Source organism: Rutilus rutilus (assembly GCF_951802725.1).
Source record: "Rutilus rutilus genome assembly, chromosome: 21".
Lineage (NCBI taxonomy): Eukaryota > Metazoa > Chordata > Actinopteri > Cypriniformes > Leuciscidae > Rutilus > Rutilus rutilus.
In genome coordinates this window covers 12,020,576-12,037,845 of record NC_140226.1, presented here as the reverse complement: position 1 = coordinate 12,037,845, position 17,270 = coordinate 12,020,576, and the positions used below count along the sequence as shown (strand labels likewise).

Genomic DNA, 17,270 nt, shown 5'->3' with positions numbered 1-17,270 from the left:
TTATTTACGTGTGCATTTCAGAGCTGCTCCATTCACAGTAAATGCTGCTCCACATGAAATGTTATTTACATGCATGGCGTGAATCTCAAACTCCATCTCTGCATATGCTGTTTTATAAGTTTGGGTTGCTTATAACATTCATCTGGGAACGCATTTTGCGACATTTCATCGGATTTCTAACGCTAATCATTTATAAACTTATGGCAAAACAGAAGATTGCTTTCTAAATATGTGAACGGTTCATCGCGATTTCAAAATAGAAGTTTAAACTTCCTCTGAGTGTCCACATGTCCACATATTCTTGTTAAAGAAATTACAGTGGCAGTAGAATTTCTATCATAAAGAAGTTGCCAAATATTAAAGATTAAGTGAACATTTAAATTAAATGTCTTTTGGCCAATATTAAACAAGGATTTGATCTGCTGTAAATCACCAGGCCGTTGGCGCACTGTTATATTGGCGCATTTGTTACAATACATAATGTACAAGATCATTGTTTATATTATGTATATTATATGATGTATTCTAACAGTGCTGTTCTGTAAAACCATATGATTACTGCCTTATATTGCCTCACTGTTATTGAAGTAAGTAGTTTATGTATTTTAAGTCATTTTAAATGCTATTGTTTGCTTAGCAGAATAGCTGAATTCCTCATGGTTTTTATTTTGCTGCTCTTTAAAAACAAAAAAAAACACGTCAGTGTTTGGTAATTGGCCCTAAGTCAATGATCGATTAGATATCCACTGAGCAAACTGCTTTTTTTTTTTTTGGTTATGTGAACTGGGTTTTAAAAAAAGATGGCAAGATAATTCCATACTTGGTGAACTTCAAATTCAGATGTTGTACTTTCTTTCTCTTAATCAGCCTGATGATGAGCCAGACCCAGAGGAAAGGGACCACTTTCTACAGCAGCTTTACAAGTTCATGGAGGACAGAGGTAATGCCTGCACATCACCAGTTGAGTTGTAATCACTATTGGGAAAAAATGTAATGGGGATTAACAATCTTCATAGGGACAGCTAAACCGTGTATATCAAGGTGGATGTTTTTTTTATAATCTTTGTGTGTGGCCTCAAAAGCTCAAATGCTTTTTCCCTCCCATATAATCTCATGACCAGTTCTGCAGGGCACATTTTCAGTTTAACGCTTCTCTGCACCTTTGCCTTCCTTTCAGGGACTCCAATTAACAAACCTCCAGTGCTTGGCTACAAGGATCTCAACCTCTTCAAGCTCTTCCGACTGGTGTATGTTCACGGAGGCTGTGACAGTGTGAGTGTTCTTAGCATTCCCACCATCTGTTTATTGTACTCTGCAAGTGGGAAGTGAGACCTTGCCAAAAACATGAAGCGAAAGTAACCTCTGATTGAATTCATGGAGTTCACAGAGCTGAACTGAGTGGAAAAATTGCTTGTTTATCAAAAGCATGTTCTGTAAAAGTTATTTAGGGTAATTATATTTGGGAGTTTGGAGGGGTGATAATTGGGGAAACCGGTTGTGCTTTTTCGAGTGATGTCATGTTTCTCTAAGCTATCTTGATCCCTGGGTGCGGTAGACAGATGTGCATGACACTACTAACTCTGTGCAGCAAGAATTAATGCTTTCAGTCATCAAAAAGACTTGTGAAATGAGATGGTTTGTTTTGTTTTTTAGATTGAGAGCGGATCTATTTGGAAACAGATCTACATGGATCTCGGCATCCCGGTTCTGAACTCTGCTGCCTCATACAATGTGAAAACAGCCTACAGAAAGTAAGTGCATGCTCTCACAATTCCTGCTGTGCAGGACTATATTTGATTACTCAGCAGCCAGTGTTCTTTTTGTGGCGTTGGCAAATGGAGACAATTTTCCACTTTCGAAGGTGACTTTAGCTGAACTCTTACGATTATTAAAGAAATATTCTGGGTCATTTTCAACTTGATGTTTGTGGGATGCATCTGTTGCATGCTGTTGATTACAACATTATTTTGGACCCATCTTTCAGTGTAAACACATGAACAAAAAGCATGTTTACAGTAAATAAACTTTCCAATGAATGCCTAGCTGGCAAGTATGCAGTACCACAACGAAACGTTTCAGATATGCAACTAAGTAGTAGTACATCAACTCACAATGTGGCCAGATTAAAAAAACAAAACAAGCCCTTTAGAAAATTGAAGGCTTGTTATAAGAGAATGGGGTCACATATGATGATACCAGAGAATGGTTTCGCAAATTTGACTGATGTCATGTGATGTTACATTTCTCTTGGCTGTCTGATTAACCTCTTCTTGCATTCAATAAAACATTTGGAGAAGCCCAATATAAATGCATGTACAAGACTTTGCAGAAAATCAACATTGTTGAAAATAACCCAGAATATTTATTTTAATAATTATGTTTGTTGGTGATAAAATAATACATTTACTTATCCTTTGGCCTGAACCTCAGGTATCTGTACGGATTTGAGGAGTACTGCCGTTCGGCTCAGATCCAATTCAGGACGGTGCACCACAACGAGCCGCGGCCAGACAGGCAGCCAGAAGCGCAGAGCGTTAAGACTGTGAAAAAAGAGAGTGAAGACACAGATGAGATGATGCTGCAGGTTACAGCGGAGCCTGGAACCAGCGAGGACAAACCTGTGGCAGACGCTGATGATTCAGATGCCGAGAGTGAAAAAGGATGCAAAGATATCTGCTCGCCCAGGGTGAGTGTCTGTCTGTCTGTCTGTCTGTTAGGCTGCTCTCAGGGTGTGGGATTTTCATGCTCAATGACCTGCCAGCTACAGAGCAATATTACTTGCATTCGAAGTGTTTTTGTCCTTGAATGAGTTTGAGGAAATGCACATGATGATACTAGAGAATGGTTTCGCTTTCATGGCCTGATGTCATGTGATGATACACTTCTCTTGGCTGTCTGATCCGCCTCTTTGACGTTAAATTGATTTTAAGGGCATGTCTGTTATTTAGGGTTTTTAAACCGGTAAGCATCCTGCATTTAAAGGAATAGTTCTCACTCTCATGTCTTTTGAAAACTATTACTTTCTTCTATGGAACAAAAAAAGAAATTAATCATTGGTCCAAACTGCCTGTTCCATACAATGAAAGTGAATGCTGGCCATAACTGTCAAGCAAGATTTTAATTGGAAAAATGTAAATTTCAACATTTTTCTCACACAAAGTTGTCAGCTATCTTTGGAGGACTCAGAATGCAGCACATGACTTGTATGGACCACTTTTTGAGGTGCTTTTATGTTATTTGTTTAAATATACAAAATATCAAACCTCATTCTTGTGCATATTAAAAAATTAATGGTAGTATTCAAAACTTGTGGTGAACTATTCTTTTAATATGTTAATTTGAGCATTTCATTATGCTACAATTATAACTAAGGTGTTTGTGCTGCTCACGTGAGTGTAATTAAATGATTATACTAGTTCTAGAATGCAGGATATAAGTTTTCTCTTTATAGAACGTGACATTCAATTAACTGGTTTTGTGCAAGGAGCTTCGCCTTTAGAAATTGTTAGAGACTAGCTAAAACATCTTGGTTGTATGTCTGTGACCCCTCAGGGCCGGCGGCGGTGTACGTTGACCCCTGTGAAAGTAGAGGTGAGGGAGCCTGTGAAGCCGGAGAAATCAAAGGAGGAAAAGAAAGAGGAGACACAAGTTGGAGGAGAAAACAGCGGAGAGGAGCAAAAGGAGAAATCTGATGGGGAGACCCCCGGGAAACGCCGCAGTCACCGCCTCGACGAGTCTGATAAAGAGACTGATGATGAAGAGCAGGAGGACGATGAAGATGAGGAGGAAGATGGCGAGAGATCCAGACTCAGGGACCGGTACGTCGTCATCATCTATGCTTAACCTGTTAAATGTTTGGCTGTCCTGATGAACTGATTTATGTTCATGGTATTCTTCCAAATGTCATTTAAATTGAATGAAAACTGTCATTCATGTGATTAGACTTGAAACTTTGGAATTGAACCTGTTCCAGCAGAGTCAAAAATGATGATACCAGAGAATGGTTTCGCTAACTTCGCTGATGTCATGTGATGTTACACTTCTCTTGGCTGTCTGATTAACTTCTGCGTTTAAACAGAATAATTATTATTTAAAGTATTAATTCATTAGTGATTTTGAAGCTTAGACTTTTGAGACATTTCTTTAAAGGGGCCATATTTTTCACTTTTCAAGCTTTTTTTTTCTTACTTGATGCCAATTTTGTTTTAATTTCGACTTCAAATGTAATACTTTAGTTTTACAAAACCATGTTCCACCCTCTCTCTGACCCTTAAATTAATCTGGCTCTTTTTGCTGAGGAGGTCTAAACAACAGGAGAAAAGAATGATTTTCTCCAGGTAATATATATATATATATGGATGTGACGGTGAGGAAATTTTCCCACCGGTTAATCGACGTATGACAACACTGGTAATACTGGTATCACCGGGGGGGAGGGACCTCTTTTGCACCTTGCTTTTGATTAGTTAATTTGAAAATGAAAGTAAAATGCGCACGGCCACACAGGCATTCATAACAGTGAGGAGCAGAGCTTGCGTTTTCAATTAATTCCCATGGAAATTGATCTTCCCTTGGAATGAACTGAAAACGCTTGCTCTGCTCGCTCCTTGCCAGTGGACACGTAATGTTATGAATGCCCGTGCGGCCATGCGCATTTCATTTTTCCACATATCTGCATGCTCGGGTGAAAAAAAAAATCTCTGCGCTGACAAACGTTGCAGGGGCAAAGATAAGTGTGCTATGCGACGTTTCTAACGGCAATTTGTTTTTTCTGTTCTTAAACCAGTCTCCCTCGATGAAACTTAAAGAAAGCACATCTCGATCATTTTGCTATCTGATAAAGTATCTCGGCTCTCTCGAGGGACAGCTGCACTTGCCTGTAGTCGTTAATGCAGTGATGGACCGCTGTCTTTCCTCATTCGATTGGTGTTTGGATTTCATGTGATTTCTCATTGTGGTGGTGATGATATGACTCAGTTTCATTAATTTGATCAAAAGTAATTCCATTTTTAAGATCATTTTCATCCCAGTAATTCCAAACTTCGCAAGGCAGACTACAACATTATGTGATCAAATACAATAAACTTATTAAACGCGCTCCACAGCGCCACCGAGTGCATTCAGTTATAACTGCGAGTTATAGTGCTTGGGATTTATCATGGATTCACTGCATTTATGGCCAGCAAAGCAATGTAGTACATTTTTAATAGTATTTTTATTTTTCAAATAATAATAATTACAGATCGACTATTCGTGCACACCCCTAATAAATAAATAAATATATATATATATATATATACAGGGCTCTAGAGTGCGACCAATTTGGTCGCATATGCGACCAAATTTTGTAAGTGTGCGACTAACATTTTTCCTAGGTCGCACCGGTGCACCTAACGTCCTCGCATCCGCTGCCTCTGCACGAACGTTTGTTGACGTTTGTTCTCCTTTGACGGAACTCACACTCTTCTCTCACGTGATGCCACAGCTCGCACAACACGACAGCCCTGCTTAATGAGTGACGACGGAGGACAGAATTAAACATTCAAACGTAGCCTGGTTACACTTAAGGTCTGTTATATTAGTCTGATTTTATTTTAAATTTCGGCTTCCAAAGATTATAAAAAATAATATATTGAGGTAAAACCATTAAAAACTATCTACGCGCAACTTCTTCCCTTCGCAGCATTACGCTGTCATTTCTCCCTAAAACTCAGAATCAGAATCAGCACGATCGGTGATTGTTGTAAATGCAGTCTAGCTACTGTTGCTAAATTGCGGGACGCGTTTAATAATTGAAAGAGCTATTAAAAACACAAAAATCTGCGCAAGAGATGTTGTTCGCATGGCGCCGCGCGCTCCGAAACAGTCCGAGACAAGCAAATTATACTTTCGGTTTCATGTGCAGATTGTGCGCGTCTAAACGATCAATTGTACACAAAAGCGTGTCAAAATTAACGGCTTTGAGATTCACTAAAAACAGTTTATGTCTTAAATGGACGTAGTTATGGAAATAGTTGGGAGAATATGGTGCATCAGTAGCCTATTAGATCTGCACCCGGTCTTAAAGGGGCCGCAGTCTAATAAACATGCTGACGATTGCGCCATTACTGCAAATCAAACAACAAGAGAAAAATCACTCACAGCTCTCGAAAGAATAGCTTCAGCTTTGATAAGCATTAATCTATTTATGATAAATTTTACAGTGTTATTTTACATTTTATTACTTTATTAGATTTCTTTTTAGACCATGCCTGAACAGTAGTAGGCCTTCCTGAAATTAAAGCACTGTGTAGGCCTATATAAAGTGTATCTTTGTTTAATTGTTTATCTTTTGTTTATCTATTGTTTATCTTTGTTTATTATATATAAAACAAAAAGAACCATAAGAATACAGTTAAAGTACTGTATCGATAAGCAGTATCGGTAAGAGTAGGAATACCGTTAATAATTGTGCTTCAAAAAATAAATAGAAGTTTTTACCTACACCTTCTTGTTTAAATTCATTTACATAATATATATGAATGTGTATAGAGCGTGATAAAAAGGTGACCTTAAAATTGTGGCGTTAAAGGTGATACATCCGAGGAAAAATTTGGGTGCACCCAAATTTTGTGCTGGTGCACCTAAATAAAAAAGTTAGGTGCACCAGTGCAACCAAGGCAAAAAGTTAGTCTGGAGCCCTGATATATATATATATATATATATATATATATATATATATATATATATATATATATATATATATATATATATATATATTTGTGTGTACAATGATACTTTTTTTGTTTAGGATTATTTGATGGATAGAATAGTTCAAATAAATGCTTTTCTGTTGAATTTTTTTTTTATAACATTATAAATGTCTTTACTGCCACTTTTTTACCAATTTAATACATCCTTTTTTACTTTTCACTTACTGACACCAAACTTTTGAATGGTAGTGTATGTTTATATAGTAAATCAAACTCTTATTTCAGAAGAACAAGAAAAGTTCTGTTTTCCATGATCTGATATAATCCTTAAAAATCTCTCTGTGGAGGAAGAGCATAATCATTTGTTTGTTTGACAGTGATGAGAGGGAAGAGGGTGACTGCTGTGAGGATTCTGAGCACTCTTTGACCGGCACTAAAGTCAAAGTGAAATATGGCAAGGGGAAGACACAGAAGATCTATGAAGCTAACATCAAGAACACAGAGACCGATGATGGAGAGGTTCTCTACCTGGTGCATTACTACGGCTGGAACGTTAGGTGAGGCATTGATGTGACTGCCTTTTTGACATTTTATTTACTTGTTTGAATACTATACTTAATAAACAATGACTTGGGTACATGAGAAAGTCATACTGAAAATTTAACGCTCGTTTATGAGAATGGGGTCTAAGATGATGATACCAGAGAATGGTTTCGCTAACTCGACTGATGTCATGTGATGTTACATTTCTCTTGGCTGTCTGATTAACCTCTGCTTCAATTCTCACATTTGTTATAATAGACTTTTAGCCTGTTACCATTAGAGATTCCAAAATATGAAATTTCATTGGGTAATTTTCTAAATTCTCAGACAGCGTACATTAACTGTTCTGTGTTCATTTGAAAGTGTCTGAATTGTTTGTGAAGACTGAATGGATTATTTATTGTTCACCATGTGTGTGTGATGACAATAATATTCAAGAGGCTATTTCGTCTCTGAAACAGATATGATGAATGGGTCAAGGCAGATCGAATAATATGGCCTGGAGATAAGGGTGGAACAAAAAGAAAACAAAAGAAAAAAATGAAGGTGAGTGACAATCTTATCTTAATAAAAAACCACAACAAAAAAACAAGACATATCTTTTTAGAACCTTGGAAAAAAAAATATATTTTCGTGCTCTCCTTCACCACAGAATAAAGAGGATGGAGAGGAGGATAAGACCAAACTGGGGATACGGCGAGGTCGTCCTCCACTTAAATCCACCCCTCCCAGCACCTCCCGCAGTCTGTCCAAGACCCCCAGCAGCGAGGGTCGATCCAGCAGCAAGAACTCACGGCCCGCAGATGCCTCTGCCCTGCCAAATGGAGATAGTAAGACTGTCCACTGTCCATGTCAAAAGCATAACTTGTGTGATACTGTAGCTAAAGTTCAGATCTGGAAACTGGAAGGGTGCTGGTAACAAAATCATGAAGCTATTTTGTGTGTCTTCCTGTCACAAGTCATAGAAACCAGCCTTTTGCCATTTAATAACAAACATTCTTTTTTCTGTGGTTAGTTTCTGTTGTTATAGACGACAGCAGGACTATTAGGCTGCTGTCACTTTAAGAGCTGCACGGGTCCATTCAAGGACGAGACGAGTCGCGCGCTGTTTTCCGTGCTGTTGTTGGATTAGTATTAAGGGCACATACGGCATTAGGTTTATTACGCACTGTCCCTTTAAGACATCGGATCATGTCCAATGACATGCGAATCTGATGCACATCTGATATTCTCACAATTCACAACTGTTTACATTCTGTAAAGACATAAGCGACTGTGTTTATGTGAATTCTCTCCAAAATGGACATTAAGACATAATGTTGTGTGTATTTGTCCATTCAGACGCAAAAGAGAGCTCAATTCCATACTCGCGCACTGTATAGCTGTCTGTGTGCACGGCTGCATGCTTCGGGTGTGTGCGCACATACAACCGTACCGAATAGAGCTCTCTTTTGCGTCATCACTCTTATCTTATAACGTTTTATGAAACCTGCATCAAGGCATGCCAACTCATGTCCCGCAAGGGTAGATCAGCATGTTACAATTCAAATGTGCCACACACGAGATCTGACTGGATCTCTTCCCAAAGCGTCCCTACCCAACGTTTTCGTCTAGTTTTTATTAGTTGACGAAAATGTCAATAGATTTTCGTCATAGTTTTTGTCAATTAAAATGTTTTTTATTTAGTTATTGTCTCGTTTTTGTCTGAAATTACGAAATTAACACTGGTGTGCGACACATAAAACAGCGCTTGAGTCTTTTGCACTTGAATGGTTTAAATCACATTAAAATGCCCACCCAGGAACCGATAAGCGGAATCAAAATACCCGTTTCTTATTGAATCATCGTTTCTTGGAAATTTGGAACCAGATCTAAAATTAAACTGGTTCTCTATCCTCAAAGTTTTTTGGGTAGTCTAACACTATTCAGTTTCTGTAGTATTTCTGAATACTAAAGTAATCAAATGTTAAATAACACTGGATAGTCTTTTAGTTCTGTATAAATGAAATACATTGGCTATTAATCCTGATTCCTCACCATTAAAGCTGTATTTTGTTGTTTTATCAACATTAATGACAAACAGTGCTGCTGTCACTTGTAGAGCTAGTGCAAGGATCCATATTACGTTTTCTTTATCAACTGCTTATGTTTATTTAAGACATAACTGACTGTTTACGAGGATACTTCATTAAAGCGCTGTAATCCTTGAAAAAGTACTGAGTTTTGTTGCAAGCCAGCTGTTTGTGAGGCAGCTTTACTGTATGTGTGTGCACAGAGAAAAACATCAACATAGAGTGAACAATATATTTTCACAACATTAATTAATGTTTGTGAATGTTATTTAATACAAACACTTGATTGTTCATGTTTGTTCACTTCATTGTGCATTAAATAATGTAAACAGATAAAACTTTTGATTTTAAAAATATATTTTACCCCAAGGAGAATAATTGCTACAGCATATAACTATTGTTTATTGTTAGGTCATTTTTATCCAATGTTATCTAACAAATGGAATCTTATTGTAGAGTGTTTTTAATACTACAGTTTCCATCTTTGCAACCCTGATATACACTTTAATATATTTAAATTTAATCTAAATTAAGCTTTGATACTGAAATTGGTACAGAGAGCTATGGATACTGAAATTTTGGTACCGTGACAACACTAGTGGATACTTTTTGCCTGTATGTATATTTCTTGGGAATCAATCCCATGATCTCGGCTTGTGCTCAAACTTACTTTTTAAAATATTTGTACAGGTACCCCTCGGCGGCGAACAAGGAGAACTTCTGGGATGTATGATTCTGATAGAGGATCTAATGGTAAGAGCAACTTTTTGAGTCAATAGAAAAACAACAACTGCTGAAATTGATTGCTTTTTTTTTTTTTTTTGCCACCTTGCTTTAAAACACATTTTTGAAAGAATTGTAAAGGATTGCATTTCCTTTTTTTGTTGTTTGTTTTAGAACTTCTCTAAAGTTCTAACGTTTATTCTAGATTTTCTCAATATAAATGAAAGGCCAGCTGTAATATGGAAAATAAAGTGCTTGTAATTTGTACATGACAGACAAATACAAACCAGTGAGCTCATGCTGAAGTGCATGGCTTAACGAGTCACGTGAAATTGTGTAAAACATTTACATCACTTAACAAGTTTGTAACTGCCTTTTTCCTGCCCCCTTTTGAACCATTGGTTTTTAATCCAGGTGTTTTTTGTTTTGTTTTTTAACTGTTGGCTCAAAAAGCACAGATAATTACTTATCTTGTCCAGTACATATGTGTATCTTTAGTTTTAAGTGTAGTTTACAGCTTTATGATGGTTAACTTTTATATATTTTCATAATTTCGAATTTCAATTAATCGTATATTTTATTAAATTATTTTCACATTTTTAGATTCAGGGAACTCTTCAGATGATAGTGATTGCGAGGAATCTCCTGAGAAGAAGCTGGAGTGGACCGAGAGAACTGATTCACCCTTGACAGCAAAACAACTGGAAGCTGAGGATCTCTCAGAGGAGAGCACAATGCCAGAACCTGATCAGACTGAGCCTGAACTACCCAGCAGCCCACAGGAGATGCCCAACTTCAAGGAGAGTGAGTGTAAACCCGAGGAAGATGCATCCCGGCTCCCTGTTGAGTCTGATGACGGATCTCCAAAACCAAGAGCAAAGAAGCCTCGTTTGAAAGAACCAGGATCAGAGACACAAACACCTGCGGTTACTAATCACACAGAGACAGAAGAACCCTCCACTCCTCCACGGCCTTTGAAGAAATCCCAGGAAACGCCGCATAACAGTCCCGCAGAGAGAATAAAGCAGACGGTGACAGCCGGTTCAGACACGGACTCTGCGACAGAGTACATCGGGCCTCCAGAGCGAAGCAGCGCAGTGAAACGCAAAATCACTGAACCGCGAACGCCAGAAAAGAAAATTCGCCTTGACAGAAAAGAAGAACCCAAAGCGCTTTCTCCAGTTAAAACACCACTGACAGAGAACAAACCTGAGCCTGAGAAGAGGGCCGAGGAGAAACCCGAGGAACCCTCTACTCCAACACTATCATCTCCCAGCAAAGATATCGAGATGAAATCTGAGATGCCTGCTCTTACCAGAGAGGTGCTCCTCAAGGTAGAACCTCCATGCCCAAGGCTGGAGGATCCAACAACAGCCACAAATGAGGAAATGATGCCTCAAATTGGCCCTGAGGCACTGGTCTGCCACGAAGTGGACCTTGACGATCCAGAGGAGAAGGAGAAACCCTCTGGTGAAGAGATACTGAAAATGATGGAGGAAGAGAAAACTCAGCCTGAGCCTCAGCCTCTGGAGCCTTCTGACCACCTTCCTCATGTCCTAGTTGCAGTGGGACCTCCACGTCTGTTTTCCCCATCCTCTACGCCCAGCCCGGACGAATCTCAAAGCACTAAGGGAGAGAGTGACGCAACCATTGAAGTGGACAGTGTGGCAGAATCACAGGAGGGTCTCGGGGAGAACGAGTCAACTCATAGCTTTGATGCTAGTGCAAGTTCGAGCAATTCCAGCATCTCACTACAGGATCGAGATGGAAAGGACAGAGGCAAGTTAAAGCTTGAGGACTGGTGCCTACTGTTGCCGGATGCTAATATAATCCACAATATATTGTTCGTTTTTAGATTTGCTTTTTTATTACGATTTATTTTTTTAAAATTTTTTATTGATCGTCCTTGTTCATGTTTATCTCATCCGTTTGGTTACTTCTTTTGAACTTTTCAGGTCAAAAGAGGTTATTGGATTGCATTACCGGCTCGTCGGCCAAGAAGCAAAAACGCAGCCAGAAACGTTCAAGCGCTGTTTGTAAAACAGAGAAGAATGGAGCAGGTGAGTGTTTTGAAGTGTTTTAAAAGCTTTGGACGCATTTATAGATTGCTGTCTTAGTCTGTTACTTTTTTCTGTTATTTCTATGCTATAAACTGATACACTCCTAGAAGGTTAGGTCAGGTTTGTTCAGTTATGTTTCAGTAAATATTAAAGTTATGTCGAAAAAAGAACAGGGTCAAATATGATGATACCAGAGAATGGTTTCGCTAACTTGACTGATGTCATGTGATGTTACATTTCTCTTGGCTGTCTGATTAACCTCTGCTTCAATTCTCATATGTTCAGCAACATTTTAGCTTTAACTGTGTGTGAAGTGTATTGTTTGTGTTAGTCTGCTACTTTAATATTGACGGTCTCTCTGTATGTCCCCAGGTCACAGTAGTGACAGTGAGGACCTGCCTACCATGGACAGCTCTAATAAGCTAACCCCAGTCAAGCACTCCAGCCTACCCAAGAGCCAGAAGCTTTCTCGATCGCCCGGTATGGTTTCTCCCAACAGTAAAGACATGGAGAAAGACAAGCACAAAGAGAAGCAGTCCATCCCTTCCCCCCGCACACACAAGTGGTCCTGCCAGTTGAGTGAGTGTAAAAACTTTTTAATTTGACACATTTTTTTTGGTTGTCTTCTCATGCTTTACTGACTTCAGAGGTGGTCAAGTTCTCACTGTAACATTTTATAGTGATTCTCTCCACTTCATAAAAGGCAGTGTGCTGCCAATTGCCAGAATCCAGGCTATATTAAAATACTTTTTTCTGAGATGCAATTGATCCATACAGTTTTACTATTACTGTGTGCAATGTAACTTTCGATATGCATTAAAGATTGGTTTATATATCAGAATAAAGATGCATTGGCTCGTTTTAAATCTTGGGAAATTCGACTATACGGAAATGGGAAAAGAAACATGTATCGCATTGTTGTTGTTCCCGTCTATGACTGACCGTGTATGTGACCACAAAGTGTGTATATCCGCGTTCTTAGCTGAACAAGACCTGCCGCTCACTCTGTCGCAGCCACTAGTGGAGCTCAAGTCGGTTGCTAACAATCGGAGCGCGCTTTCCAAATTATCTATAATCTATATAGTTTGTGATATTAGCTCCCTTTGTGGCAAAAGCATTCTCTGTTGGCCTTTTATTTGAGAAATGAAAACTTAAGTTTGTTGAAAAGTTATGTAAAAGGTTATCACAAAGAGTCAAGTCTTGTAAAAGCATTAGATTGAAAACTTTGAAGGTTAAAAGTTAGGTCAGGTTTATTCAGTTATTTTTCAGTAAATATTGAAGAACAGGGTCAAATATGATGATACCAGAGAATGGTTTCGCAAACTTGACTGATGTCATGTGATGTTACATTTCTCTTGGCTGTCTGATTAACCTCTGCTTCAATTCTCATATGTTCAGCAACATTTTAGCTTTAGATTGAGAGCATTAGATTGAAAACATTGCGTTTCTATCATTTACACACTTTAATGAAATTTCAGTTCAAATTTGCCTTTCTTTAAATGCAGGTGTTCTTTGCAGGGCTCGACTTTAACACTTGTCCGGGACAAGTAGAATGTATTTTTTGAAGGGACAAGTAAAAGAGAATTTTACTTGCCCGACCGGACAAGTAGCCTGATTAAAACGTCAATAACAAAAAAATAACTAGGCAATCACTAAAACAAGAGAATGATTTATTACATTTATTGTAAGTTGCGATCAATAATGGATAATAAATGTATTACTGATGGTAACAAGGTTGTGCTGTTGAGGCTCACACAGCCTGTTGAGAAGAAATGGAAACAAATGAGCGCAGTTCATGAAGAAACTCCGTTAACAACATACTGCAGAGAAAAATTCTAAAAGTTTTTATATTTTTAACATATGGTACAGTTAAGCAACCTGACACGACGAGTTCTGTTTTCCTGAATACCATCACGATTGAAATTGTGACTTGTTTTTATACAATAGTTCAATAAACAGTTACAATTAAGTCACTTACATTTTAGATGCAATTTTGACTTTTTGTTCTGTTTCAGCAGCGAAAATAGTTCCAAACAAAGATCACAGCAGAACCCTCACATCTACCAACCATCTCACCCACCAACACATCTCACAGGAACACTAAACCTGGTTTTCATTATTGAATGATTCAGCGCTTTGAACGAATCGGTGGAGTCAAAGATTCAATGACCCATTCATAAACAACTGCCTCATTCTTGAGTGAATGACTCAATGACTCGCTCATTAAGATGGTGATTTGCTGCCAACCTACTGGCGGTTTAGTGTCATGTTTAAAAGTATCGTACTTTTCAACGTTTCTTATTTGTATATTCAAAAATATTTAAAAATAACAATCTCATAACCTTATAATTTTTCAATGTAAATTATTTAATTTGATCAGCCCTACATAGGGTAACAGCCCTATAGGCCTTTATCTCATTTCCTGGTTTCGGAACGTTCGAAATCGCCAAGCAGTGTACTAGCACTTCCGGTGTTTACTTAGTTACACATTTAGATGAAAAGTAGGTCAGTAAACTTAAATAAAATCGCGATATAGACAAGTGACTGTCAATATTAAACCGCATAAAGACTATTTAAATAGGAATCGTGCATGTTCTGCGTGTCTCTGTGAATGAATGGCACCGACGCGTTTCATTTACCACACACACACACTGAGGCACGCATGACGCTCGCGATTTTTTTCAGCCTACGTATTAACATTAATGCACTTCATCAACACAGCCGCTCTGAGAGTCACTTCAGCAGCATTTTAGCTTCATTTGAGAGAAACTATCATCATAAAACACAGACTCAAAGGTCTACACGGCAACCCGTCAAAATAAAAGTTTGGTTTAACCTTTGAAGAAATGTTTGCTTAAATCATTACATTTTAAACAATTGGTTATAACAATTTAATTAAACCATTTAAATGGAATCAAGAAAACAAAAAAAAAATGAAACTTTTGGGAGACGCGAGAGCGAAGTAGTCCAGTGATAATTAACATGCAGCCATGGTGAATGCAATAACCGGAAGACGCTGTACACTGCTTCGCGGCTACTTCCGGCGTTCTATTGTGTTGTGATAAAGGCCTATTGTGTCTTATTATTCTAATTGAATTTAGTGATCAAATTTAGGAATTTAAAATGAATGATGAAGCATACATTTAATAAAATTATATGACAATATGCAGATTTAAATATATCAAAGCTGATGGGAATATTGCTTCAAAATAATTTTTTTTTTTTTTTTTTTTTTTGGACAAGCAACTTTTACTTGGAAGTGCACAAGCACATTAAAAAGCTTAATGTCGAGCCCTGTTTTGAGTATTTCATTTGTGTAGTTAAAGCATGTACTCACTATATTCCTAATTACTAGAAGAAGAAAATCTGCTCTTAAAATGGGTATGGCTGTGGAATGGGGTTTGGCCGAGGAAGGATTCTGTCAAAAGATTTTTTTTTTTTTGTCGCTTTAACCCCTGTACCTTGGTGTACTCTAATGCCCATCCATAACGTTGTAGCTGAAATATCTGTCATCTCATCTTTTTTTGTTGTAAACTTTACATCCTCTCCTGACTGGTTCCTGCTTTTGTTTTTCACAGCTGAGCTGGACAACATGTCAAGTACTGAGCGCATTTCATTCTTGCAAAAGAAGTTACAGGAAATCAGGAAATACTACATGTCACTCAAGTCTGAGGTGGCTTCCATCGACAGGAGGCGGAAAAGGTTAAAAAAGAAAGAAAGAGAAGGTAATTTATTTCATTTAATAATAATAATTTATAATGTACTTATGATCAATTTAATTATTCTGTTTTAATATTATATTTATTTTTACTATTTATTTTAGCTGTTTATCAGGTTAAAAGAATTTGAAAACCATACTTAATGTTAGTCAAACTATGCAAATAGTTTTTGGGTTTCTCAGTGTCTTTTCTTTTGCAAATGATTGACCCCTGACTTCTGATCAACAGTGTCCCACACCACAGCGTCCACATCATCAGGCTCGTCCGACACAGGCATGAGCCCGTCTTCAGCTTCCCCCACGCAGAACACTGTGGCCGTTGAGTGCAGGTGATGTCACGCCCGTGCCCCGTCCCGTCCCGCTCCACCTCTGCCTTCTCGGCATCCCCGCTGCCTCCACGGAGACGCGCATGCTGACGAGCCAGAGCAAGCAGCCAATAGCACTCGACTGCCCTCCGCCTCCACGCCTCCTCTGATCCCTATTGGCCACTCCCACCTTCTGCACTTTGTAAACTGATCCTGCCTCCTCTCGCTCGCTGTCGGCACCAGGGAACGGACTCTACGTGAGGGTTGAATGTAATCCACGGAATCAAAGCTTACGATTTATCCATCCAGAATGAATACGACGGCACTTTTCGCTTCTCTCTACAAACGCTGAACAGAAACCTCGTCTTACTGCTTCTGCGCAGCAGGGACTGCTAATCAATCAATTGTTCGTTCCTCTATCAGAACATGGTAAGAAAACGGTCTCGGATCCCTAGGTAATGGTCACCTTAACCAGCTGGATATGGTTATTCAAAGAAAGGTCAATTGTAGTGCGCTTGTTCCATCAGAACTGCCAAAGTACACGTGCTACAGCAGAGTGCCCTATTTTGGAAAAGTAGGACAAAGTCAATTGCAAAAGGGAATGTAGTTTACTGAAAACCGCAGCTGGCGTCTTCCACTTCTATCTTAGAATGTGAGCACAGAGAATTATGCAAAACCTATTTTTGTTGTCTCTTTTTAATAAAATAAGGAAATGAAAAAAAAAAAAGGTATAAAATGTTTACAGTGGAACACGAGATAAAACTGTTTTCAGTGGACTAATTTCCTTTGCAAGTGTATTTTGTCTTTTTATATGTAATTGCAGAGTTTTTATTTTAGTATGGAAAATTTCAAAAAGTATATATCGCAGCCGTGAAGTTATTTAATGAAAGATTTCTAGAGCTGAAATTTTTGTGTAAAATAAAGGTATTATCTTGCAACTTGTTAAATATATTTATTCAGTCCGTGGACAGCATTTTTGTATTTTTTACAAGATGAGAATCACAGTCGTCCCACATTCAGTTCGGTCGGTGGAGTAGAAGGAAAATGAGAATTTTGTGGGGTCATCTTGAACCTTTGAATGTGACGTCACAATTTGGGTAACTACTGTGCAGTAAACCGCATCTTCCCATGTTTTGTTCATTCATTTGGGCCCAAAG

General features: G+C 38.3%; 2 protein-coding genes across 2 annotated transcripts in view; both read left to right on the top strand.

The window, feature by feature from the left end:
- arid4a (AT-rich interactive domain 4A) overlaps positions 1–16,840 on the top strand; it is a 31,902-nt gene extending 15,062 nt beyond the window's left edge. The window contains exons 12-25 of the mRNA XM_084393091.1: positions 868–940; positions 1,178–1,272; positions 1,654–1,751; positions 2,431–2,686; positions 3,553–3,818; positions 7,070–7,249; positions 7,697–7,781; positions 7,888–8,065; positions 9,998–10,060; positions 10,634–11,809; positions 11,986–12,090; positions 12,463–12,669; positions 15,669–15,815; positions 16,038–16,840. Of these exons, the coding sequence (XP_084249217.1) occupies positions 868–940; positions 1,178–1,272; positions 1,654–1,751; positions 2,431–2,686; positions 3,553–3,818; positions 7,070–7,249; positions 7,697–7,781; positions 7,888–8,065; positions 9,998–10,060; positions 10,634–11,809; positions 11,986–12,090; positions 12,463–12,669; positions 15,669–15,815; positions 16,038–16,141 (3,033 nt within the window). The 3' untranslated portion in view covers positions 16,142–16,840. The remainder of the gene's footprint in view (positions 1–867; positions 941–1,177; positions 1,273–1,653; positions 1,752–2,430; positions 2,687–3,552; positions 3,819–7,069; positions 7,250–7,696; positions 7,782–7,887; positions 8,066–9,997; positions 10,061–10,633; positions 11,810–11,985; positions 12,091–12,462; positions 12,670–15,668; positions 15,816–16,037) is intronic.
- Positions 1–17,270, top strand: part of LOC311280709 (proteasome subunit alpha type-3) — a 66,411-nt gene that overhangs the window by 28,626 nt on the left and 20,515 nt on the right. The window lies entirely within an intron of this gene.